This window comes from Gymnoscopelus microlampas (assembly GCF_963454915.1).
Source record: "Gymnoscopelus microlampas genome assembly, chromosome: 21".
Classification (NCBI taxonomy): Eukaryota; Metazoa; Chordata; class Actinopteri; order Myctophiformes; family Myctophidae; genus Gymnoscopelus; species Gymnoscopelus microlampas.
In genome coordinates this window covers 20481407-20501584 of record NC_139958.1, presented here as the reverse complement: position 1 = coordinate 20501584, position 20178 = coordinate 20481407, and the positions used below count along the sequence as shown (strand labels likewise).

Below are 20178 nucleotides of genomic sequence, written 5' to 3'. Positions count from 1 at the left end.
TTGGTTGTAATCTTGTGTTCATTCTCCAAAACGTTCTCCTCAAGTTCCTTTTCTTTATTAATGAAGTGTTTTTCAATAATTTTCCCCCATGTCACGGGTTTAAATCTTTTAATTTAATTAAGTTGTTTAATTATTCTTATTTATTAGAAAACATTCTATACTCATCCTACATTCATCTAATATTTCTTTATCTGATACATTGATGTATATGAAGTGTCTAGCATTTAAAACATGTTTTTCTTCCCACATCTATAGTATCTAAGTATTTTAGGGGTTTTGTCTCCATGGATCTATCATTCTCAATTCCTCAGTCATATTAATAAGCATTCGTGTTTTTTTGCCATAGGAGCCTGTCCATTTGTATGTATATTTTGAACATGAAAGATTCCACCTATCCCCTTTTTCAGGGCACATTAATTTGGGACATAATGTTTACAATAGTCATAACAGTATCTCCTAAAGTGGCCACAATTAAAACATACTTCTGAATCTTTAATATTTTCCTTACCATAGGTGCAGCAGAAATCATTCGATTTACCCAATCACTATTTAATGTTTAATTCTCTTCCTGACAAGTGAGTTTCTTGTAGTAAAACAATTTAACATTTTAATGTCTTTGGTTGTTTAGCATTTTCTTTCTTTTAATGGCTATGCACATTTTAGGATCAAAATATTTTCTTATTTTAGTCAAATACCAATCTGTAGTTCATAAACCAGCTTGATCCATTCTTACTGCTATGTTGCAAATGAGCAAGACTCTTTTCCAAGGCTGACATTGTTTTGTTAAATATGACTTACTTATATAACACAAATTCACAAACTGTTTTATCAGCTCACAAAAACAAAGATGTTTAAAAAATGGAAAAGTAAACTAAACGCAAAAGAGAAAAACCACAAGAGATATTGTGATTTCTCCATGGCAGGGGTTTTCAACAGGTGGTCCCTGATGTGGTCTCTGACCATGCATTTAGTAATGTAGGAAAGTGAAGGCTTCATTTATTTTCTTCCACGGAACAGTGCGCTAAATGACCTGCAGACCTGTGATGACGCCTCAATGTTGTTAGTTACTGGGAAGTCGGAGGTCAAGATATTCCACAGAAAAGGGAGTTAGAATCTCATGAAGGGTAAGTACCGGATTGCCTGATTGAGTCATCATTTTTAGGAAATGTGCCCAAATAATCGCATGTGTCTGCTCACTCATACATAAAATGCAAATCAGTGTATCAGTTAACATGAGTTTAACTGAAGGTTGGATAAAGTAAGAGAATGGAATAACAGTGGTCCCCAGGTTGATTCTTAGTCAGGGTAGTCTCTGGTTCACAACAATCAGTTGAAAACCCCTGCTCTATGGGGAAGGAACCATCTTTAGTGAATATGCAGTCATCGATGTAGGCCTAACATTTCCTGTAAGGCCCATAGCTTACTTTTCTCTCCCAGTAGCTCATATAGATGAGACCATGTCCATGACAACTTGTGGATCTTCTGTAGAGCTGCCATTCCTCTTTTGTCCCCTTCCCTCACACGGTGGTCCATTTAGTCCAAGAACTGTCGGTTACCTGCAATTGAACTTGAATCCCCAAGTCCTTGAGCACTGGCTCAAGGACTAGTATATTAAAAGTCATTGTTTGTACCCATCTCCAGTTTTAATTGTTTTAATTGTGCAGGATATGGAGCCTTTTTTCTTATCAGTCAAAAATGCCCCACATCAGAAGATTTGACTGTATGACTGCAGTATCTAATCACAAACTGTTATAGATTTCATAGCCAAACAAAACGACTCCATTTATGTAAGACCTGTCAAATACAGTCATCAATTACTTCTAAAGCGTTATCCTACCATATAGAATCTAAATTGTACATTATACTTACCTGAATAGACAAAAATAAAAAGTTAATATTTCAGTCTGACCACACACATCAGCCCAAATCCGTCCTGAGACCGAGACAATAATGGCTTTTTGCATTTTTATTTCTTCACCATGAACTTCCAAAATCAAAAACAAATGATCAAAATACAATATAAACTTCTGTAAATCAATACACTGAATATCTTTATTTTCTTAAACAGAGCTAGAAACACTGAGCAAAGACAAAGTCCACATGGCTACTGACTCTGCTTAGTCTCCTTTGCTTTTCTAGATGGCATATTATGGCGTTTCACAAATATTGAGCCTCCCCTATTGTCCCCAATCACACACAGTTCACTAGTTTGACATTTGCCAAAGACATACAGTACAGTGTCCAAAACGAGAAACCCAGGAGTTAACGACTGTGTCGCAAATTTTCAATTAACCACTTAAGCCCTATTCCACACTTTGTCCCACGACGTTGTCGCGTGGCGAAAATAGCCAATATACAAGCTCACACCTCGTCGCATTACGAAGCACCGAGCTTGTAGATATGCTATGCTATTTTAGAATTCTGTTCTGAAAATCTTCCCCTATAATGACATGCCCAAAATACAGTAGGTGGCCAGTGACTTTGTCCACTTTCATTTTCAAAACCTTTGCATCATGCATGTCACACAAACAGAATGCGATGCGTTTTGTTGATATAACAAGTTTGTTCATATAGAGGCCTATCCACAAATCCACCATTTAACTTCCACAATCCACATTATCAAAACCATTGGTGTTGAAAATGGACAAAGTCACTGGCCACCTACTGTAGGGACACCAGGTTGAAACTGGTACAACTTCAGTCCACAACTTAGTACACCATGTACAAACAGTAGTCAATCACCTCAGACTGAATGTGTATAGATATATGAAGGCTCGGGCATCTGAAAAAGGGGAGGTGGAAACCTAAATAGTGAGAGGTCCTCTCGTTTCAGTGCCCAAGGTCTCACGGTCGATATGGCGAGTGAGTCTTAGATAATCCAATATCCACTCAGAGTGGAGAAGACAAGCATCCGTGCAGGAACCAAAACTGATATACCCCTTCCCACTTTTAGTCAAAAAAATGTGGATTATGTATGAGAGGTTGTGGTATAACATCCATCAGACATAATGTCATATTCATTCACTTCCACAGGAAAAGCAAAGATACCTTTCCTTCTAAAACTCCAGCCTTCACTTGTGCGTTAGTTACCTTGCACTTTGACACAAATAATTCATTAGGCCATTTTTTTTTACTCCTACTGTGAAAAATGGGGACATAAATATATATGGTATATAAAAATCCAGTATCCAACATGTTGAACTCCAAAACAAAAACGAAAAAATAACCAGCAGCTGGGAGGAAAACAAAAAAGACCCAGAGTGTCTAATGCTGGGTGAGGTGTTTGTTGCTGGGGATATGATAGGCAAAAAACAAAACTAAAGTGTACCCTAGCATGGAGAGGAGGGAAGGGAGCGTCTTTGTGTCCTGGTAGGTGGGGGGGGGGGCAGTTAGTGGTGCTGTGTCATTCTTTCAACCCACCCTCTTCCTACCACTCCTTCTTCTTCTCATCCATGGACACCCCTCCAGGCCCCAATGCCACCACGAGCAACAGGCCACCAATGACCGAGGTGGTCTGGAAGAAGTCGTACTTGAGGAAGTCGTGCATGGGCTTGTACGCCGGGACGGTCCAGAAGGCGTTGAAGTAAACATTAATGGCCAGAAGCCACACCACCAAGGTCAGTGCTGCCAGTTTGGTTTTGAAGCCAATGGCCACTAGGACGATGAGGGCAGTGCCCACCATGTTCTGCAGGATCTGCAGAAAAGCAAAAAGAAAGCAAAATGTTTAGTAAGGGAGGGTTTGTTTATTTATTATTTAAATTTAACAGTATAGGTTACAACCCCGCTGTTGTGTTTGAATCCATGGGGACAAAAACATCTGTATTCAGCTACAGTATTTTGGTGCAAGACGAGTGGGTGGCTGGCTCTGAAACAGTGGACGTTAAAGCTAATCTACTGCTGGTATACAAAAAAAGAAAGGAAGGTGAGATTCCAATGACACATACAGTACATTTTGCATTAAAACATGAAACAAAAAAAATTCCAGTTCGATACATTTTATTTAAATTAATTCAGTCAGAAAGTATCTATTTGGATACTCTCCGAGCACACCCAATTTTCAGTGGGTTGCAGTGGGTGTGGCTAGCTATTAGCCTTCATCATTAGCTAGTACTGAAAGAAACATTGAGTTAGATTGCTAACGTAAGCCATGTTAGTGTCCCTATTTTAGGCAAATTTTCAACATTTTCTCATTTAAAAAATGATCTACACTACACGCTCTTAACACGTTGCAATGCGACGTATTGTGAGCTTGTGGATTTAACTGTTTGTTGTACGACAAAGAATATAGGACTTTACAACACAAGTACCAAATATAACCTCTGAAGCTTTGTCATGACATCTTTCTAAGCTTCAACCACAACAACTTCACCTACTATTCCACAACAGACCAACTGATAAATAACAGAGAAGAATCCATTGGTTCTTTAATCAAATCAGGGTACTAAATGATGATTGCATTTCTTGCCGGAAGCAGATTTGCCGGAAGCAGATTGGTTATTATGTTGACAACCAGAAGGCCAGTTTCTTAAAGGGCTTCAATCATATATACACAGCAGCAGTTATAACATGTTGGGCAACTTTACATCAATATGGGGAAAAATATATATATCATATATTTCTTTAATTGTAATGGATCCTGAGGTAAGTTCCATTACATACAGTACTTACTGACGGCCCCAAACTACATATGTTTTTGAGATAAAGGGCCTTGATGTTTGTACAGGTTACTGTATGTTGTGCTTTGAGGACCCCCTCGAAAACGAGATGCTGCATCTTAAGGGGCTTATCCTCCAGTGAAATTTCAAATAAATAATAATAAATCTATTTATTTTCGGTGCACGACACCCGTATGCAACTATAAATCAGGCTATAGCTTAAATTGTTATTGCTGATACTCACAGAGAAGAAGTTGGAGTCAAAGTGCAACAGTGTCATGAACATAAGCACAAGGAGTATCCGGCCTCCCAACTGCATGTACTGCTTTGGTGAACTCTCTCCCATCGAGGGGACTCCAGCAAACATGCTCTTTCCTTCTGAACGAGACTCCGCCAGCAGCAGAAGCAGGCCACCGCCAAGGGCAAGGTTTCTATGGAAATGGGGGAGGACTAAGTTACTGGTTTGTAGTACAGTGTTTATAGCAGACTAGCAATCCAATGAGTAGATAAATAAAAGCAATCACTTTTTAGTGGAGATGAATCTGAAGTCAAGCATCCATGCGTAAAGTCAAATGATTACGCCTTTAGTGACAAAAAATTATAATATTATAACTAAAGTAAATACATGGGAACATTAGATATTAGGTACTATGCTAAGCATATCATCATCTGTTTTTACGTCTGGAGACTCCTGTCCAGGACAGGCTTCAGACACGCCTCCTCAGGAGACTTGGCCCAGATCTGAACCCATTTGATTTGGCGTTAGGAACCCGTTGCAACGCATAGGCATATATGGGTCATAATTTCTTCAGTTAAGTCATTGCCAATTCCTCATGTATTACTGAACAGGTGCATAGTGCCAATTGTGTCCATTGTTGTTACATGTACGCCACCTGGAGGCTCATTTTGGACATTCATTCTGATAGAAAACACTTTGACATTAATAAAAGAGAATTCTTCACTGTTCGTTATCTCTGCGAGGAGATCATGTTTTCATTGTGATTATATATAATAATTTATAATATATTATATTATATATAATCACAAATATAGATTATATATATAATCACAATTATATATAATCACAATGCTTCTGTCCCTCCGGCTTATGGAATGTAGCAGAAGAACTATGCTATATTAGGGCATGCCACCATTTAATATGACAAATGTTTTTTTTCCCCCCCAAAGCACTACTGACCCAAATCACACAGAGATACCTACCTCATCAAAAACTTAAGGTCCCATAAAATGCTGTACGCAATAGTCTGGAAAAAAAGGAAAATATAGTAAATAAAACACAATGAGATTCTGTTGCAATGTTCATGGACTTGAACTAGAATGTGTGTGACATTCTCACCTGTGTAGCTATGATCCCGAATAAACCAAAGCAGGCATACTGTACAAAATTTCTACTGAGGATGAGGACACAACCACCTGTTATGACACATACAACAAAAGAAATAAAGATGATTAAATACAGTGACACTACTGTATGGAAAAGGTTTTTCTTCATTCTTTGATTGATGACATTAAAATGGTCAAATTGTAGCAGCTGTTGTGTTGTGTACTGTATAAATGTAAGTTCTCAGACTCATAATTTGCTCTATGGGTGGGCTGATTATGCTGGTTCGTGTCAAAGGCAAGGTATACTTGCTGTCAGGCACAAATATTGTATGTCTGCAAGCAGTATATTTTTATTGTAATCTAATGCCCTAGTTTGTCGTACAACAGTTTTTCACAAAAGTAGAAAATGTGTCCCAATGCAATTGTGAGCTTGTAGATCGCCTACTTATGCAATTTTTTGAAAATGAAAGTGGTTAATTCTGTGGGTTTTATACATACAGTACTATTTAACCAATGAAAAGTATTAGCAATACATTAACATTTCCTGAAAGGTAACAGTTTTAGACATACAAGTTTTCTCCCCAACAGTGACGACGATATGCAAAAATGTCCAACAATTATTTTTTTAAATAGCGGAAATAGCAGATCTACAAACTCTGTTGTGAGCTTGGAGTAGTAAAAAAGTGGTTAAAACAGCAAAGTATGATTTGTGTGTGGCTGTGGGTGTGGCTGTTGTGCGCGTGGTATGTTGTGATTGGCTAATTGTATGTGGTGTGTAGGTCAGTGGCCATTCATACATGCAACTGGATTATTGCTCCTCTTCATATATACCTGTCTGTGAGGCGTCAGAAAAGGACACAATGCCTTCCTGACTGATAGTTTTGTTTAGTCAACCGTTGCTTTTTAGCTTATGCATTAAACAGTACCGTAGTCATTAATGCCGGCTTTACTTTTTTACACAGAAAAGCCACCTGTGTGTGCTTTTAGCATGCGCTTCCAGCGTTATGCTGATTGACAACTGTTGTTGGTATATTTTAAACATTTACAATAAAATGCAGACACAAAATGGACTGATGACTTAGTATACCTCAGTTACAGAAGCTCTGGTAATGAAGCATTTTCCTTCACTGAGAGATAAAGGTAGATAGCATGCTAAAGTTGTATAAAACACTGTTGTAAAAAAAACATTCTAGTTACAAAAACACTTACTAACGTAATTTCACTCACCCTTTTTTTTGTTAGCTCGCTTTTTTTTTACTATGTACTCTCTCTCTCACACACACATACACGTACACGTGAGCTGTCAGTAGACTTTACATTAGCCTACGTACCTACACATTCACTTCACAAAATACAGACTCAAAATACAGTATGTATGTGTTGTTATTAGACTACTGGGCCTATTTATTTAGGGTAACTTATTTAAATTGGTTGAAAGCCTATACGTTGTTATACCTTTAAAACCGGGAAAGCATCTGTGTCATTTTAGATGTTGCTATGTATATAGCAACATTCTTTTTTTCACATTTTTTTTAATACAAAATAGTAGTCGTTTTTCTGAGAATTTAGGTTAGGATGTAGAAATCAGCGTTTTTTAAATCGGCCTCAGGTCTAAATGGGTTAAGCAAGGTCAGGACTGACTCGCATTTCGCCCTTTTTCTCCAATGAAAATATTTGAACAGACGGACTCACGCATCCCTAGTGTGCATGTGTGAGAGAGAGGGACATACTGATACGTAACTCATTTGTGTGAGCAGAAATACAATCGAAGAAAAACTGGGAGTAGTTCAAGGCAGAAAGGTCCGCAGACCATAGATTTCACATCCTTGTCCCACCATGTTGGCTCTGCTCTGGCTGATATCAATTCGGAAATCTAACTACCTTCACTTCTGCCACAAAGGTTTCATGTAAATGAACCCACAATCAGTTTCTGTACCTTATACATAGTACAGTGTGATGACATGACGGGGCAACATTCCTGCCCTTTAACAGGCAGTGTAAAAGTTAGCATTTTGCTTGTTGGTATTGCACATTTTGTGAGGATCTGTTCATATATATAGTATTGAGCACTGGGTGGATAGCTATCTGTAATAATAACGTTTTTCATTAGGTAGTTAGGCAAGACCTTTGTATTTTTGTTACCCCTTTGATTAGGAAAGTCAATTGCTTTATATTCAAACAACACAATACGTCGCTATATGCGATGCATACAATGATTATAATGGTGTGCCCAAAATAGGGATGACAGGGTTAATATAGTTAGGGATGACTTAATAAGTTGTTACAGCAGATTTTAAAACAACACAGCCTAAATCTTAAGTCTGTATTATGTGAAATAAATGCATAGCCTGTCATAAATATATAGTGTACCCATGCTGTAATCTCGTGTGCATGTGTGTTACAGCGAAAGAGATAAAAGAGATCTCACGAACAAGATAAAGGGAGAAAGAGTGAAAGTGAAAGTGAGTTTTGTGATTTTAGAATGATCTTGAACAACTGAATGGGTTTCACAACTTTAGCATGCTCAAGAACAGCCTTTGTCGCTCAGTGAAGGAAAATGCTTCAGTATTGGAGCGTCTGCTACGTTCTCATCCCAATTTGTCAGTTAGTATTTACTATATTTTGTGAAATAAATGTGTAAGCTATAGTTGTAAATGAGTAGAAACAACCAATACTGCTGTCAAACACTGACACTGTTGTTTAACACGCCACACCTCTGCTCCCGGAAAGCCAGCATGCACTGTACAGTATAAGCACACATGGGGGAGGCTTTACTACGGCTCTGTTGGATTCTGTGTAGAAAGGCAAAGCCAGCATTAATGGAGACTCTTAGCGCGCCGATATTGCGCAATCCATGTGTAAAAGTGGCTTGTGTCAGAGCTAGCCTCATTTCCTGATCAGTTTGTTAACCGTAAGAGCCATTCTGCTTGCAAGGCAATTGTTATTGGCTCCAAAAGTCTGAGTATCCCTACTTTGGTTTGATCTTTTGCAGCAGGTAAAGTAAATATTATATATATATATATTTATTCAAAAATAACTAAAATAGCCAATCTGTAAACTCACAACTTGTTGCATTCTGTCAGCTTGTAGATCAGCTATCTTTGCCACAAGACACCGTTGTATGACGAATAATGAAACAGGGCTTGTATGGTTAATTCCTAACTTGATATAAGGTCAATTCTATAATTATAACAGTGTCTTGGCTAGGCCTATGTGCAGCCCATCACTCACCCAGCTGCCCAATGAGGTTGAGTAGCACAAAGCAAGTGGCTAGGAAGTAGCCACAACTCCAGGTAGCCTCGATGTAGTCTCTCTGCTCATTCCACTGGAACCACATTCTGATGCCATCTTCCAAGAAGGTGCTAATGAGACACAGGCGTGCCAGGTGAGGCAGGTACTGCTTGGTTACCCGCAGAAACTGAAGTAAGAGTATAAAAGTGAAGTGGGTGTTATTGTGGTCATAAAACGGTGGCTAAAAAGCAATAAAATGAGATTACATGTTCACTAAGCCCTAACACATAAGGGGGGGACTTAAAGATATGAAAGATATTACTGTATTTTTTTAACACTCACCACAGGCCTAATAAGGAAGATGTGCAGACAAGTAAAACAAAACAAAATAAATAAAATAACAATTCAAACCTACAGTATCACAGAATCCTTATATTTATAGCACCACACAACTGTATATAGTGTGACCCCCCCCCCCCCCCCCCCCCACACACACACACACACACACACACACACACACACACACACACACACTATAGTCAATACAAATGTGTGCCACTTATGTTTGATGGTCTGTTAATAACACAGTTATAATATCATGTGATAATATATATATATATATATATACATACATATATATATAGTCAATACAAATGTGTGCCATTTATGTTTGATGGTCTGTTAATAACACAGTTATAAACAAGATGGATTGCAGTGAATGGAGGAAAATGAAGTAACGATTTGCCATGTGCTGTCCTCCACCTTATCTGCAAGGCCTGTGGTGTCCCTAAATAGAATTCAGATCCAATCCAACTAGGCTATCCCAAAATGCTTGTATCACAGGAGAGAGGAGACAGGAGAGATGACCATGACCTATAGTTATTTATGGCTGTAGTCGCACCTCAGAGAAGATATACGGATGGAGTCATTTAAATAAACGTATCAAAGCCCGACTGTCGCCCGACTGTCACCCGTCACCAATTTCGAGCCAGTCAGCCTAAAGCTGAGAAGGAGAAGTGACACGGGTTGGTGTCATTTGACAACTAATCCGGTTATTGTGCAAATTAGTATGTGACCCATAACTGCAGTCAGTGTGAGCGGATAACACACATTTTTACCACTTAAGTCCTATATAATTGGTCGCGTTGTGAGCTTTTAGAATGGCTATTTTAACTTTTTTTACATTCTTTAACATTATTTGGGGGCAAAACAATGCTTAAAGACATCACCTATTGATGCCCCAAAAAAGCCAGGGTTAATGTGGTGTTTATGGTATGACTTTCAACCTTTGCTGCTGTAACCCAGGTGGCCTTTAGTTTTGAGGACCTCTTTGAAGCATCTAATAAAGAATTCTGTAACTTGCTGTGGTCATATTGAATCTAATTCTGCTTATTTATGTATACACCTTGTTTAGGTAGGTTAGGCCTATACCTGGAGCATATTTGTTCCAAAGACATCAACAAATTCCCTCCCGAGATCTTTTAAAGAAGAAATGACTGTAACTCTCTATTAAATCAGACAAAGGATGCACTTTGACCAACTCAAGGACAAATCAATCTTAACGTATAAATAGTGAGAACAGTAAAATGTGCTGATTGACTTATGTTTTCTCTAGATGACAATGATGAGGAAATGTTACATCAAAGCTGAAAACACACTGAAAACTAGGCAAAGGTTATATCCACAATGGAAAGTGGATTTGTTTTGATGCCCGTTGTAATAATATAGTGACATTTCAGCACTGCAAAAGTTCTCTGCAGTGTTCTATATATCACCAGACAAAAATAGACTCAGGCCTCTCTATGTTGTACCCCAAAATACCTTCTTTGCATACCTAGGCATTCAAGTCATTCCCTACTATTATCACGTTGCTGAATGTGTCACTAACATAGGCCACCCAATACTTTTTCAGTAACCCAAACTCCATACACGATTAGATATAGATTGTGCTACAGTTGGGATAAAGTATGTGATCATGACCTTCTCCTGCCACTCCTATCAAGCAGTCCACATCAGCACTGTCAGACCTTTGACAGCCTATCAGGATGCACCAACTCCCACATGGCCTGTTGTGTGGCATATGAATGGAGGAGCAGCAATTGGGATGAGCCTGAGCCCTGAGGGTGCTGTGACAGTCTAGAGAAACAGGCCATCCAGGAGATTTGTAGCAAGAAAATAAATGTACAGTTGTAGCAGCTATCACTTTGAGTGATAACCCATGCAGACTTGGTAGGAAAATGTTGAAGACTGGGAGGTCTAATTTGTAAGTCACGTTGCAAAGGTTCAACGTATTGTGAAAGCCCAAAATGACTACAGTTTGGCTTTTTAGATGTCACACACATGAATACTTTCAATGACAAAATAGGGTACTAAACTAGTGTAGTATTAGTTAGGCCAAATGTAAACAATACCTCTGATCAAGTAAATTGCAGTAGCTTTCTAAGAATTATGTATCAAATAAGTCTCTCTTCCTGTCATTAATTCTAGATATGGTTGGTTCAAATAATGAAGTTCAATGATGAAGTTGAATGGTGCAACACTTACGACCCCATATGTAAGGTTCACACTGCCAGCAGGGAAACTGCAAAAGCCCTGCAAGCTGCAACTTATAACGTTGGTTTCCCAATGAACATGTCCTAAGCCTCCCTTGATGTTAAGCAACCACAGTGCCACTCTACAATAGGAGTTTATTATGTTAGCCAACTTAAAATTACAAAACTTAATGACCTGTCAGGAATACTTGTTTGCCTCTACCAATGGTTCTCACAAGTGGATTTCAGGAACGTTCTGGGTCTAAATGGACCCTTACAAGTCCATAACCATGACAGTGTACAAATGGAACCAAATGGACCCGCATTTGTACACTGTCAGAGTTAAGGGGAGACTTTGAAATGTAAAAGTTTGAGAACCATTGGCCCTATACTATACCTGACTCACTTAAATGGCCAAACGTGACGTCGTTAATGGATCTGGATCAGTAACAGACAGCTATCCAAATAGCTTGTCAACATGACATTTTGCACTCAAAAAATGTCTGCTTAGTAATACGTGTGTATACCAGCATTGACTATAAGTTAGTAGTCATATAATCAATGGCACTTTACCAGAACTGCTGCTTATGCACGCGTGAGTGCAGAAGACAAGTCATTATAGTCACATATATAGCACACATTCTTGAAAGGAATTTATTAAAATGCCAGTTATTTAATTTAGTGGGCAAACTTACAAAAACGTATACATATCAACCCCATCGGTGAGGAATATTAGAAAAGCCATTGAATAAATCACTTTCTTTTCCTCCACTGCACTGCACTGCCAACTTGTTAGCCGATGGCTAACATATAGCTAGAGAGAGACAGAGGGCTAGCATGACAACTGGCAGCCCCAAAATGAAGTTACCTGGTCGGCCACGTCCTCGGCCGTGTTCATGAGATCCTCCTGCCCCATGGTGGTTTACAATACTTGAGGCTCAACGCGACGCAATTCTCCGTGCGAGGAATTTTGTCCAAACTGTTTCTCTCCCCCGTTATTTACTTCAAGAATTCTTGTTTGCCTCAATGAAGAAGGCTGGGACGAAGGTGGCAAGGGTAGGTCAGTGACGTCACAAGCAATCGTCTGCGTGTAGACTTTACGTTGCGAGCATGACCCGTTTTCAAAACCACTCGCTCGGAATGTTCAGTGGTGCAAGACGTACTCACATTTTTTTACCTAAGTAAAAGTATCAATAATACTGCAATTTGCTTGAGAAAAGTAAAAAAAGTATTGGTGTCAAAATGTACTTGAAGTACCAAAAGTAGAAAGTACTCATTTATGCAGAATGTCCCTATTTCACAAGTTTTCAAATTCATAAAATGTACACAAATCTTTTGAAAATGACAGATCTACTTGAAGCTCATGTGAGTTGTGACCTTGTAGATCGGCTATTTTCAAAAGGCCCAAATATAGAGCTGAAGTGGTTAATGTATGTTTTGAAATAATAATCAAAATCTATAAAGTAACTAGTAACTCAAATTTTCAAATAATGTTTGTAGAGTAAAAGTACATTTTTTGCCTTTGAGATGTAATGGAATAGAAGTCTAAGTATCGTATTTTGGAAATACTCCAGTAAAGTGGAAAGTAACTCAAAATTGTACTTAAATACAGTACTTCAGTTGAGTAAATGTACTCAAGTTACTTTACACCACTGGACAGCGGCGCGGGTTGAAGTGCCCAAATGAGACTGACGCGGTTCTGTCAGACGACGCATCGTTGTGACGTCACCGTTGAATCCTTGGTACTTTGTGCCTAGGGACAAGGCCGCCTCCGCCCCACAATGCCTCGCGAATTAACGAGACCCCCCCTACATGGTTCTGCAACCGCTGTATGCCACGTATGCTGTGTGGATCCAGGACCAGGGGGCTGACAACATGTAGCTTTGTTTACCGCTTTCTTTGCCCATGTAAACACAATGGGGGGAATTTTAGAACGTTCTCTGAAATATGAAGCAACATAAACATGCATCACACTGCTTTGTTCATTTGTCCAGGCAACTGAGCAATTCAATTACATTAACCACTTAAAACCCACTTCACCTCCCACCCCTCCCCAGTGCTCTACAGGTCCAGTACTATCTCTCTCCACACCTACTTAATTGGCAGTCACACACTCTTTGATTGATCTTTATTTTACCTGTACACCTCTACACACGCATATTTGGTTGTCAGTTGTTGTGATGGCTGATGATGAATGAGACTGAGAAATATCAAGTTACTACAAGTTTATAGAGTCTTTGAAGAAACACAAGTAACTCTTTTATATGCTGGAGTGAGGTTTAATTCATTGGTCTGCTAGACTACTGTAGACTACATGTCTTTAAAAAAGGTAGACAATTGATCAGTGGTGTCGCACGCACCCTCACAGTTATTACTCTATAATAGGGAAAATCTAACCTCGGCTCATTCCCAGTTTCATTTCCATCTCATAAGATAAAGCCTGGCAACTAAAAGCTAAAAAAAACTTAAATTACTTTGTCAAAAACCCAAGGTCAACCAGAGAGGATTTAGTAGAATCGCATGGCCTTGCCCATCCACAATTGTCGCCACAAGGATTACTTGTTTGCCTATCCCTGGCATAATTGGCTGAATGTGACGTGGATCTTGAGGAGTGACAGACAGCTAGCCAAGTAGTTAATGACATTATTTTTTTTGCCTTTGAGTTGTTTTTTTTAGCAAACTGCAAAAATCTATAGGCCTATTTTGGGTAACGAATATAGGAGCCATTCAAGAAATCACTTTTCCTCCATTGAGTAGATAAAGCCTGGAAACAAAACCTAAAAAATCAAATACATTTGTCTTAACCCATTTTGGCACAACACATTGTTTTGATGGTGCCAAGCCCTACCCACATGCTGTACTGATCAAAAATGGAAGGTCAACCAAAGTTTTTTAGAGAATCATTATAGATTTGGCCTTGGCCATCCACACCTGTCGCCCAAGGCCACAGAAGCAGACATGACTCTTTCTGAGAGCCCTGCCTGGTGGGAGGACTGGAAGGCCAAATGGAAGGTAAACTGGACAATAAGCTTAACTCACTGAGTGCCTCCACACAACGCTGGTCAACGAGATCCTGTGTAATCTCCACTAGCAGTTTGACAAGCATTCCAGCTGTTTGATACATCTTCTCTACGAGGGTATTAGAAAACCCCCACTGCTCTGCTGGTGGCTGTCTCCTGATTCACTGTATCCATGATGGACCTTTCATTAGAGATAATGATTAAGAACATTTCAATCTCTAATGTTAATGTTCTTTAAATTGATAGGCTACATAGGAAAATGTGTGTGAACTACAGTAAACAATATAAAAATGTCTACATAGGGCAGTAGCTTAATGCAGAAAACCATTTTAATAGTTTCATTTTTTTTATGGACTTGGACAGACAAGGTACTGTATGAAAACAAAGTTCTTCCCTGAAGTTGAAAATACCTGCAATTCAGTGATGTTATACTGTGTGGTAAAGGTAATGCATTAATGTTGTAGTTTGAGAAACTATTTAAGTCACTCAAAAAATGTTTGTTGACAAGATCTACAGTTCTAGCATCAAACCTTTTATCCTGTACATACGTAACACTCCAGCTTAAAAACAAGGGCTTTCTAGTGAATATTCAGTAATGAAGACCAAATATACCTATGACATAGAAATGCCATGCTTTTGAGCTGAAATTGATATTACATATCATGTCAACTGACAAACTGGAAGTTACAAAACAAATGCATTCTTTTTCAGTTCCCATTTTTTACTTTTTCGCTTTTAACACCTCTTCTTTTAAACTTGTTATTCTTGAACTTCTTCTGTACTCCGCCACCCTGAAACTGAAGCAAACATCGATTTGTTGTCAGGTACCTTATTAAACAAGTATAATTACAGACATTTTGTGAAATAATGGTTAACCAAATTATTTGTTGACCACTTTCAACCTGGCATCCCTATTTTGGGCATGTTTTCAAAACTTGTCTATTTTCAAAATGTTTTCAAATAGGGCTTAAGTGGATAAAACAAAAATAATTTATGTTGGCTAAAAATGACCAACTGAAACCAATATAATTTAGATAACAATAATAAGTCTTTTGTCCTACAAACCTTCTTGCGTTTCTGTGGCGCCTGATTTTCTACCACCATCTCTTCATCATCATCATCATCAGTTTGAAAGTCATCTTCATCCTTTTCCTCATTGACAACAACTTCCACACCCTCCCCTCCTTCCTGTTCCTCCTTTTTGGGGAACATAGATGCTGTGGAAAAGGTAAAGTACAAATGTATTGCTTTTTATTCAAAACCATAAGCCCAAAAATAATTAAACCAATCAATATGAAAATATGAGCCGCTTTAGATAGGAAAACAAAGTTCTTGAATGCATGTCAGTTTGCATGACGGATACTAACCAGGATAAAGGTCACTCATGCTGTCTTCTGAGTCACTGTGGTCCTCGTCGCTGGAGTTGGGTTCCCACAAAGCATTTCGCCGTGAGCCTTTCTTCACCTCCCCTCCACCCTCTTCTTGCCGCCTTTTCCTTTGGAGTCTGGCTGGAACAAACTCAATCCCCTGTTGTATGCACTGTTTGTCTTGGGTCAGAATTAAGCAGAGCAATTATAATTCAGTTGAATACATGGATATCTACATAAATTGCCTTAAAAGTCTAGGCTGATCAGGACCCCTGCCTTGTGTACTGTATTCTCGCATAGCCAGACAATCGGAGATCTCCTACTGATAATAATAACAATAATAATAATAAATCTGATACTTCTGATTATATCTAAATTCAAATGTATGGGATAAAAGTGTGTGGAAACAATTTGTTGATTAAAAAATAACTGCATTGCAGAACCAATTTAAAGACTTTAGCGTGGTCATTCACATTGGTGATATGATTTGTTTTCGAAGCAGTGGCCGTAGGTTTGTCAGCATAGATTTACTCATATGTCCTACCCAGTCCCTACTTTGAATGTAGATGTCACCCGATGTATCGGTAGGTTGAGATCTCCAAACGTCTGGGTACACAAGTATAGTGAACTGTCTCAGTTCAAAAGTAACGTGAGTCATCATTTATGATTAATATTTATCAACAGCCTATATGAGTAGGGTGACCACCTTCAAACAGGTCCATTGAGGGACAGATGAACCCGTTTCGCGGGATAACGCGGGACACATGCGCGCGCAAATTCTTTTTGCGGTTCTGGGCGGATTGGGTTCGTTTTTTTCCAGTTTTTGGTTTCTTTATTTCGGTTTTAGGGTTAGGATTAGGGTTAGGATAGGGTTATGTTATTTAATTCTTATTTTTGCCTGATTTTACCGATTTATTATCAAAAAATATATATATTATTATTTTTTTCCATATCTTCGATTTTCGGGACATTGCTCTGCTTGTGCGGGATGCGGGACAGAGGGTCCAATTTCGGGACTGTCCCACGAATTTCGGGACGGGTGGTCACCCTACATATGAGTGATGTCCACTTTATACTTTAAGGGAATACCACCAAAGTATTTTTTGTGGTTCATAGTCATTTTGGGCCATATTAAATTAATTAACATTTCCCAATCTCTGTCTGATGCAAGGGAACTATGTAATTCACGCAAATTGATATGATGAGGCAATGCCAATATACAGTACATCTCCAAAAAGAGTGAAGTAAAAAGGATGACTAATCCTTATCCAGGATTGTTTTTAGGACTGACATTATTGATATACATACAGCACACACACTGTGTGTGTGTGTGTGTGTGTGTGTGTGTGCGTGCGTGCGTGCGTGTGTGTGTGTGTGTGGATCCTGAACTCAAGTGGCATTACATTTATCAAAGTACATACATCTTTCCAAGGCCTTTTTATAGCGTTTCCCGCTGACATGTTTCAGGACATGTTGTGGCTGCCGGTTGAGGTGTCTTAGGGTCAGCTTACAGAAGAGTTGATTGCTGCACAACAGAAATGGAACTTGGCAGTCAGCAAAAAATCAGCAACAGCAACACCTATATAGTCTACTAGTTCTCAAAGTGGGGTTTGGGGACCTCCAGTGGGTCTCTTGCTAAATGAACGATAGTTAGGAAACAAATGGACTCTACAGGTCTGTAACTCTGGGAGTGTACACATGGAACCAAATTCCATGTGTACCGTGTACACTCCCAGAGTTAAATGAACGTTGAGGATTTGACGATGTAGAAGATTAGGATCCCAGAGAATGTTTCTATATAGTATCAAATGGGGGTTTGTGGGCAAGCTAGAAAATTTGGCTAGCCTTGGATCAAGACTATAATAGATGTATTTTTATCAATTTTGACATTTGCATATATATGAAAGTAAAAGTCAGACTCAATAAAACACATCTATGATAGTCTTGATCCAAGGCTAACATACTGTATGGCATAACTTGGGGTCCCGCCTGAAATGAAAATGGTTGAGAATCACCAACAGTCTACTATTAAGATATCACGTTCACATAAATGTAGGTGAACCCCAAGCAGGGGTTACGGCTTTGAGCTTTAAGATACTAATTGTAAATGTGTATAATCAAGTGTTTTCTTACGGTTGTTTTGAGCTTGGCACTATATGTGGTTCATGTTGGCTGTAGCCGAACTCTGAGACAGCACTGAGTTTCTGGTACTTCTTTGCTTTGATGAAGTTCTGGAGCTCTGCCAGGTTGCAGGGAAACTCATGGCCATTAAGTGTGCATTTGATCTGAAATCACAAGATCACATTGTTGTAAACAAAACAAGTGCATGTCTGTTATGCTAATAAACAGTGGTGTAAAGTAACTAAGTACATGTACTCAAGCACTGCGCTTAAGTATAATGTTGAGGTGTTTTTACTTTACTGGAGTAGCCTACTTCCAATTGTCAATACTTTAACTTCTAGTCCACTAACATCTCAGAACCAAACATTGTACTTTACTCCACTTCATACATTTGAAAACTTGGGGACATTCTGCACAATGAGTACTTTTGCTTTTGGTATTTTAAGTACATTTTGATACTTTTGAATTCCGGACTTTTACTTGTAACAGAGAATTTCTACATTGCAGTATTGATACTTTTACTTAAGTAAGAAATGTGAGTACTGTTTACACCACTGCCTTTCTGTTATGCTAGCAAAGCAACGTTAAGCTAGATGGCTAGCATTAATTCACATAACATCGTTCGTGCCATAATGTCCTCCTCACGGACCTTATTGTCTGACAGCTGGAAGAACGGGTGATTGAGAAGAAAAGCTTGGAGGTCTGCAGGTAAGTCCTCCATGGTGGGAGAGATAATAGATGTTCGGCTGGAACCAAATCAACTGTTATTATTATTTAGGTTTCTGATAACAGCATGCCTCTAAGAAAGCTGTGTTCCGTCAGCAGAAATAACGGAGCAGAAATAAGACTTCCGGTTGACGATCCCTTCAGAATAAGAGTACCCTCTAGAGTAAAAAGAAACCATTGAAAACCATTGAAAAACGGTTCATTTGCACATTAAAACTATAAATTAAGCATTTAAACGAAGCTATACAACACATATTATGTTTCTGTGTAACAAAAACGTTTTTTAAAAGATAAAAAATGTATCTAAATGGATAAATGTTGTTCAATGGAGTGCATAGCCTATAGAAATTGGACACTGGACCGGAGACGGACACGTGTGCCAACACTTGTGACATACTGACGCGTTCGGGGAGACCCCCTCTACAACGCCAAACTCTCCGCTAAGCGGCACAGGTGTAAAAAAAAGTGTGGCGGACCGTCCAGTGAGGTCAGAGGTCAGAAAAGTGCCGTTTACAGTGCGTAGCCTATACCAATTGGACACTGGACCGGAGACGGACACGTGTGCCAACACTTGTGACATACTCACGCGTTCGGGGAGACCCCCTCTACAACGCCACACTCTCCGCTAAGCGGCACAGGTGTAAAAAAAAAGTGTGGCGGACCGTCCAGTGAGGTCAGAGGTCAGAAAAGTGCCGTTTACAGTGCATAGCCTATACAAATTGAACACTGGACCGGAGACGGACACGTGTGCCAACACTTGTGACATACTCACGCGTTCAGGGAGACCCCCTCTACAACGCCACACTCTCCGCTAAGCGGCACAGGTGTAGAAAAAAGTGTGGCGGACCGTCCAGTGAGGTCAGAGGTCAGAAAAGTGCCGTTTACAGTGCGTAGCCTATACAAATTGGACACTGGAGTTATTGATAGATATGTGTGGATACTCCCACAAAACAGACATGGCTATGGACAAGCCTTGCTTCTACTTCAGTTTCCCAGTTTGACATCAGTATAAAATTTCAATACCATTAATAAAGGCACACACCAACATCTTGTTCTGTGTCTCTCTCCGTTCCTGAGATATGACTGATGTAACATTGACTGTGACCATGATTGTGAACTTGAGCCATTTTTATAGGGCAGCCTAGAGATCATTTCTACCAAGTTCCATGAAAATCTGCAACTC

At 39.2% G+C, this 20178-nt stretch overlaps 2 protein-coding genes across 2 annotated transcripts; both read right to left on the bottom strand.

The window, feature by feature from the left end:
- Window positions 1–1951: 1951 nt before the first annotated feature.
- surf4 (surfeit 4) lies at window positions 1952–12802 on the bottom strand. The gene is made up of 6 exons (XM_084047734.1): window positions 12630–12802; window positions 9231–9417; window positions 6013–6089; window positions 5877–5920; window positions 4900–5086; window positions 1952–3694 (listed from the first exon to the last, which is right to left on the bottom strand). The coding sequence occupies exons 1-6, from the start codon at window positions 12675–12677 to the stop codon at window positions 3428–3430; spliced, it is 810 nt and encodes a 269-aa protein (XP_083903860.1). The 5' UTR covers window positions 12678–12802; the 3' UTR covers window positions 1952–3427.
- A 2274-nt stretch (window positions 12803–15076) lies between these two features.
- On the bottom strand, window positions 15077–19077 carry surf2 (surfeit 2). The gene is made up of 6 exons (XM_084046685.1): window positions 18919–19077; window positions 18282–18433; window positions 17570–17673; window positions 16149–16328; window positions 15847–15998; window positions 15077–15578 (listed from the first exon to the last, which is right to left on the bottom strand). The coding sequence occupies exons 1-6, from the start codon at window positions 18988–18990 to the stop codon at window positions 15489–15491; spliced, it is 750 nt and encodes a 249-aa protein (XP_083902811.1). The 5' UTR covers window positions 18991–19077; the 3' UTR covers window positions 15077–15488.
- Between the last annotated feature and the right edge of the window lie 1101 nt (window positions 19078–20178).

What these genes read in the sequence shown, in the direction of transcription:
- surf4 (XM_084047734.1), bottom strand. Translation starts at nt 12,677, where the DNA reads ATGGGGCAGGAGGATCTCATGAACACGGCCGAGGACGTGGCCGACCAG. An exon ending in CCGAGGACGTGGCCGACCAG is followed by an intron (nt 9,418 to 12,629) that starts GTAACTTCATTT and finishes CTCTTACTTCAG; the next exon opens with TTTCTGCGGGTAACCAAGCA. An exon ending in CAACCTCATTGGGCAGCTGG is followed by an intron (nt 6,090 to 9,230) that starts GTGAGTGATGGG and finishes GTGTCATAACAG; the next exon opens with GTGGTTGTGTCCTCATCCTC.
- surf2 (XM_084046685.1), bottom strand. Translation starts at nt 18,990, where the DNA reads ATGGAGGACTTACCTGCAGACCTCCAAGCTTTTCTTCTCAATCACCCG. An exon ending in CATGAGTGACCTTTATCCTG is followed by an intron (nt 15,999 to 16,148) that starts GTTAGTATCCGT and finishes CCTTTTCCACAG; the next exon opens with CATCTATGTTCCCCAAAAAG. An exon ending in CGCCACAGAAACGCAAGAAG is followed by an intron (nt 15,579 to 15,846) that starts GTTTGTAGGACA and finishes TGTTTGCTTCAG; the next exon opens with TTTCAGGGTGGCGGAGTACA.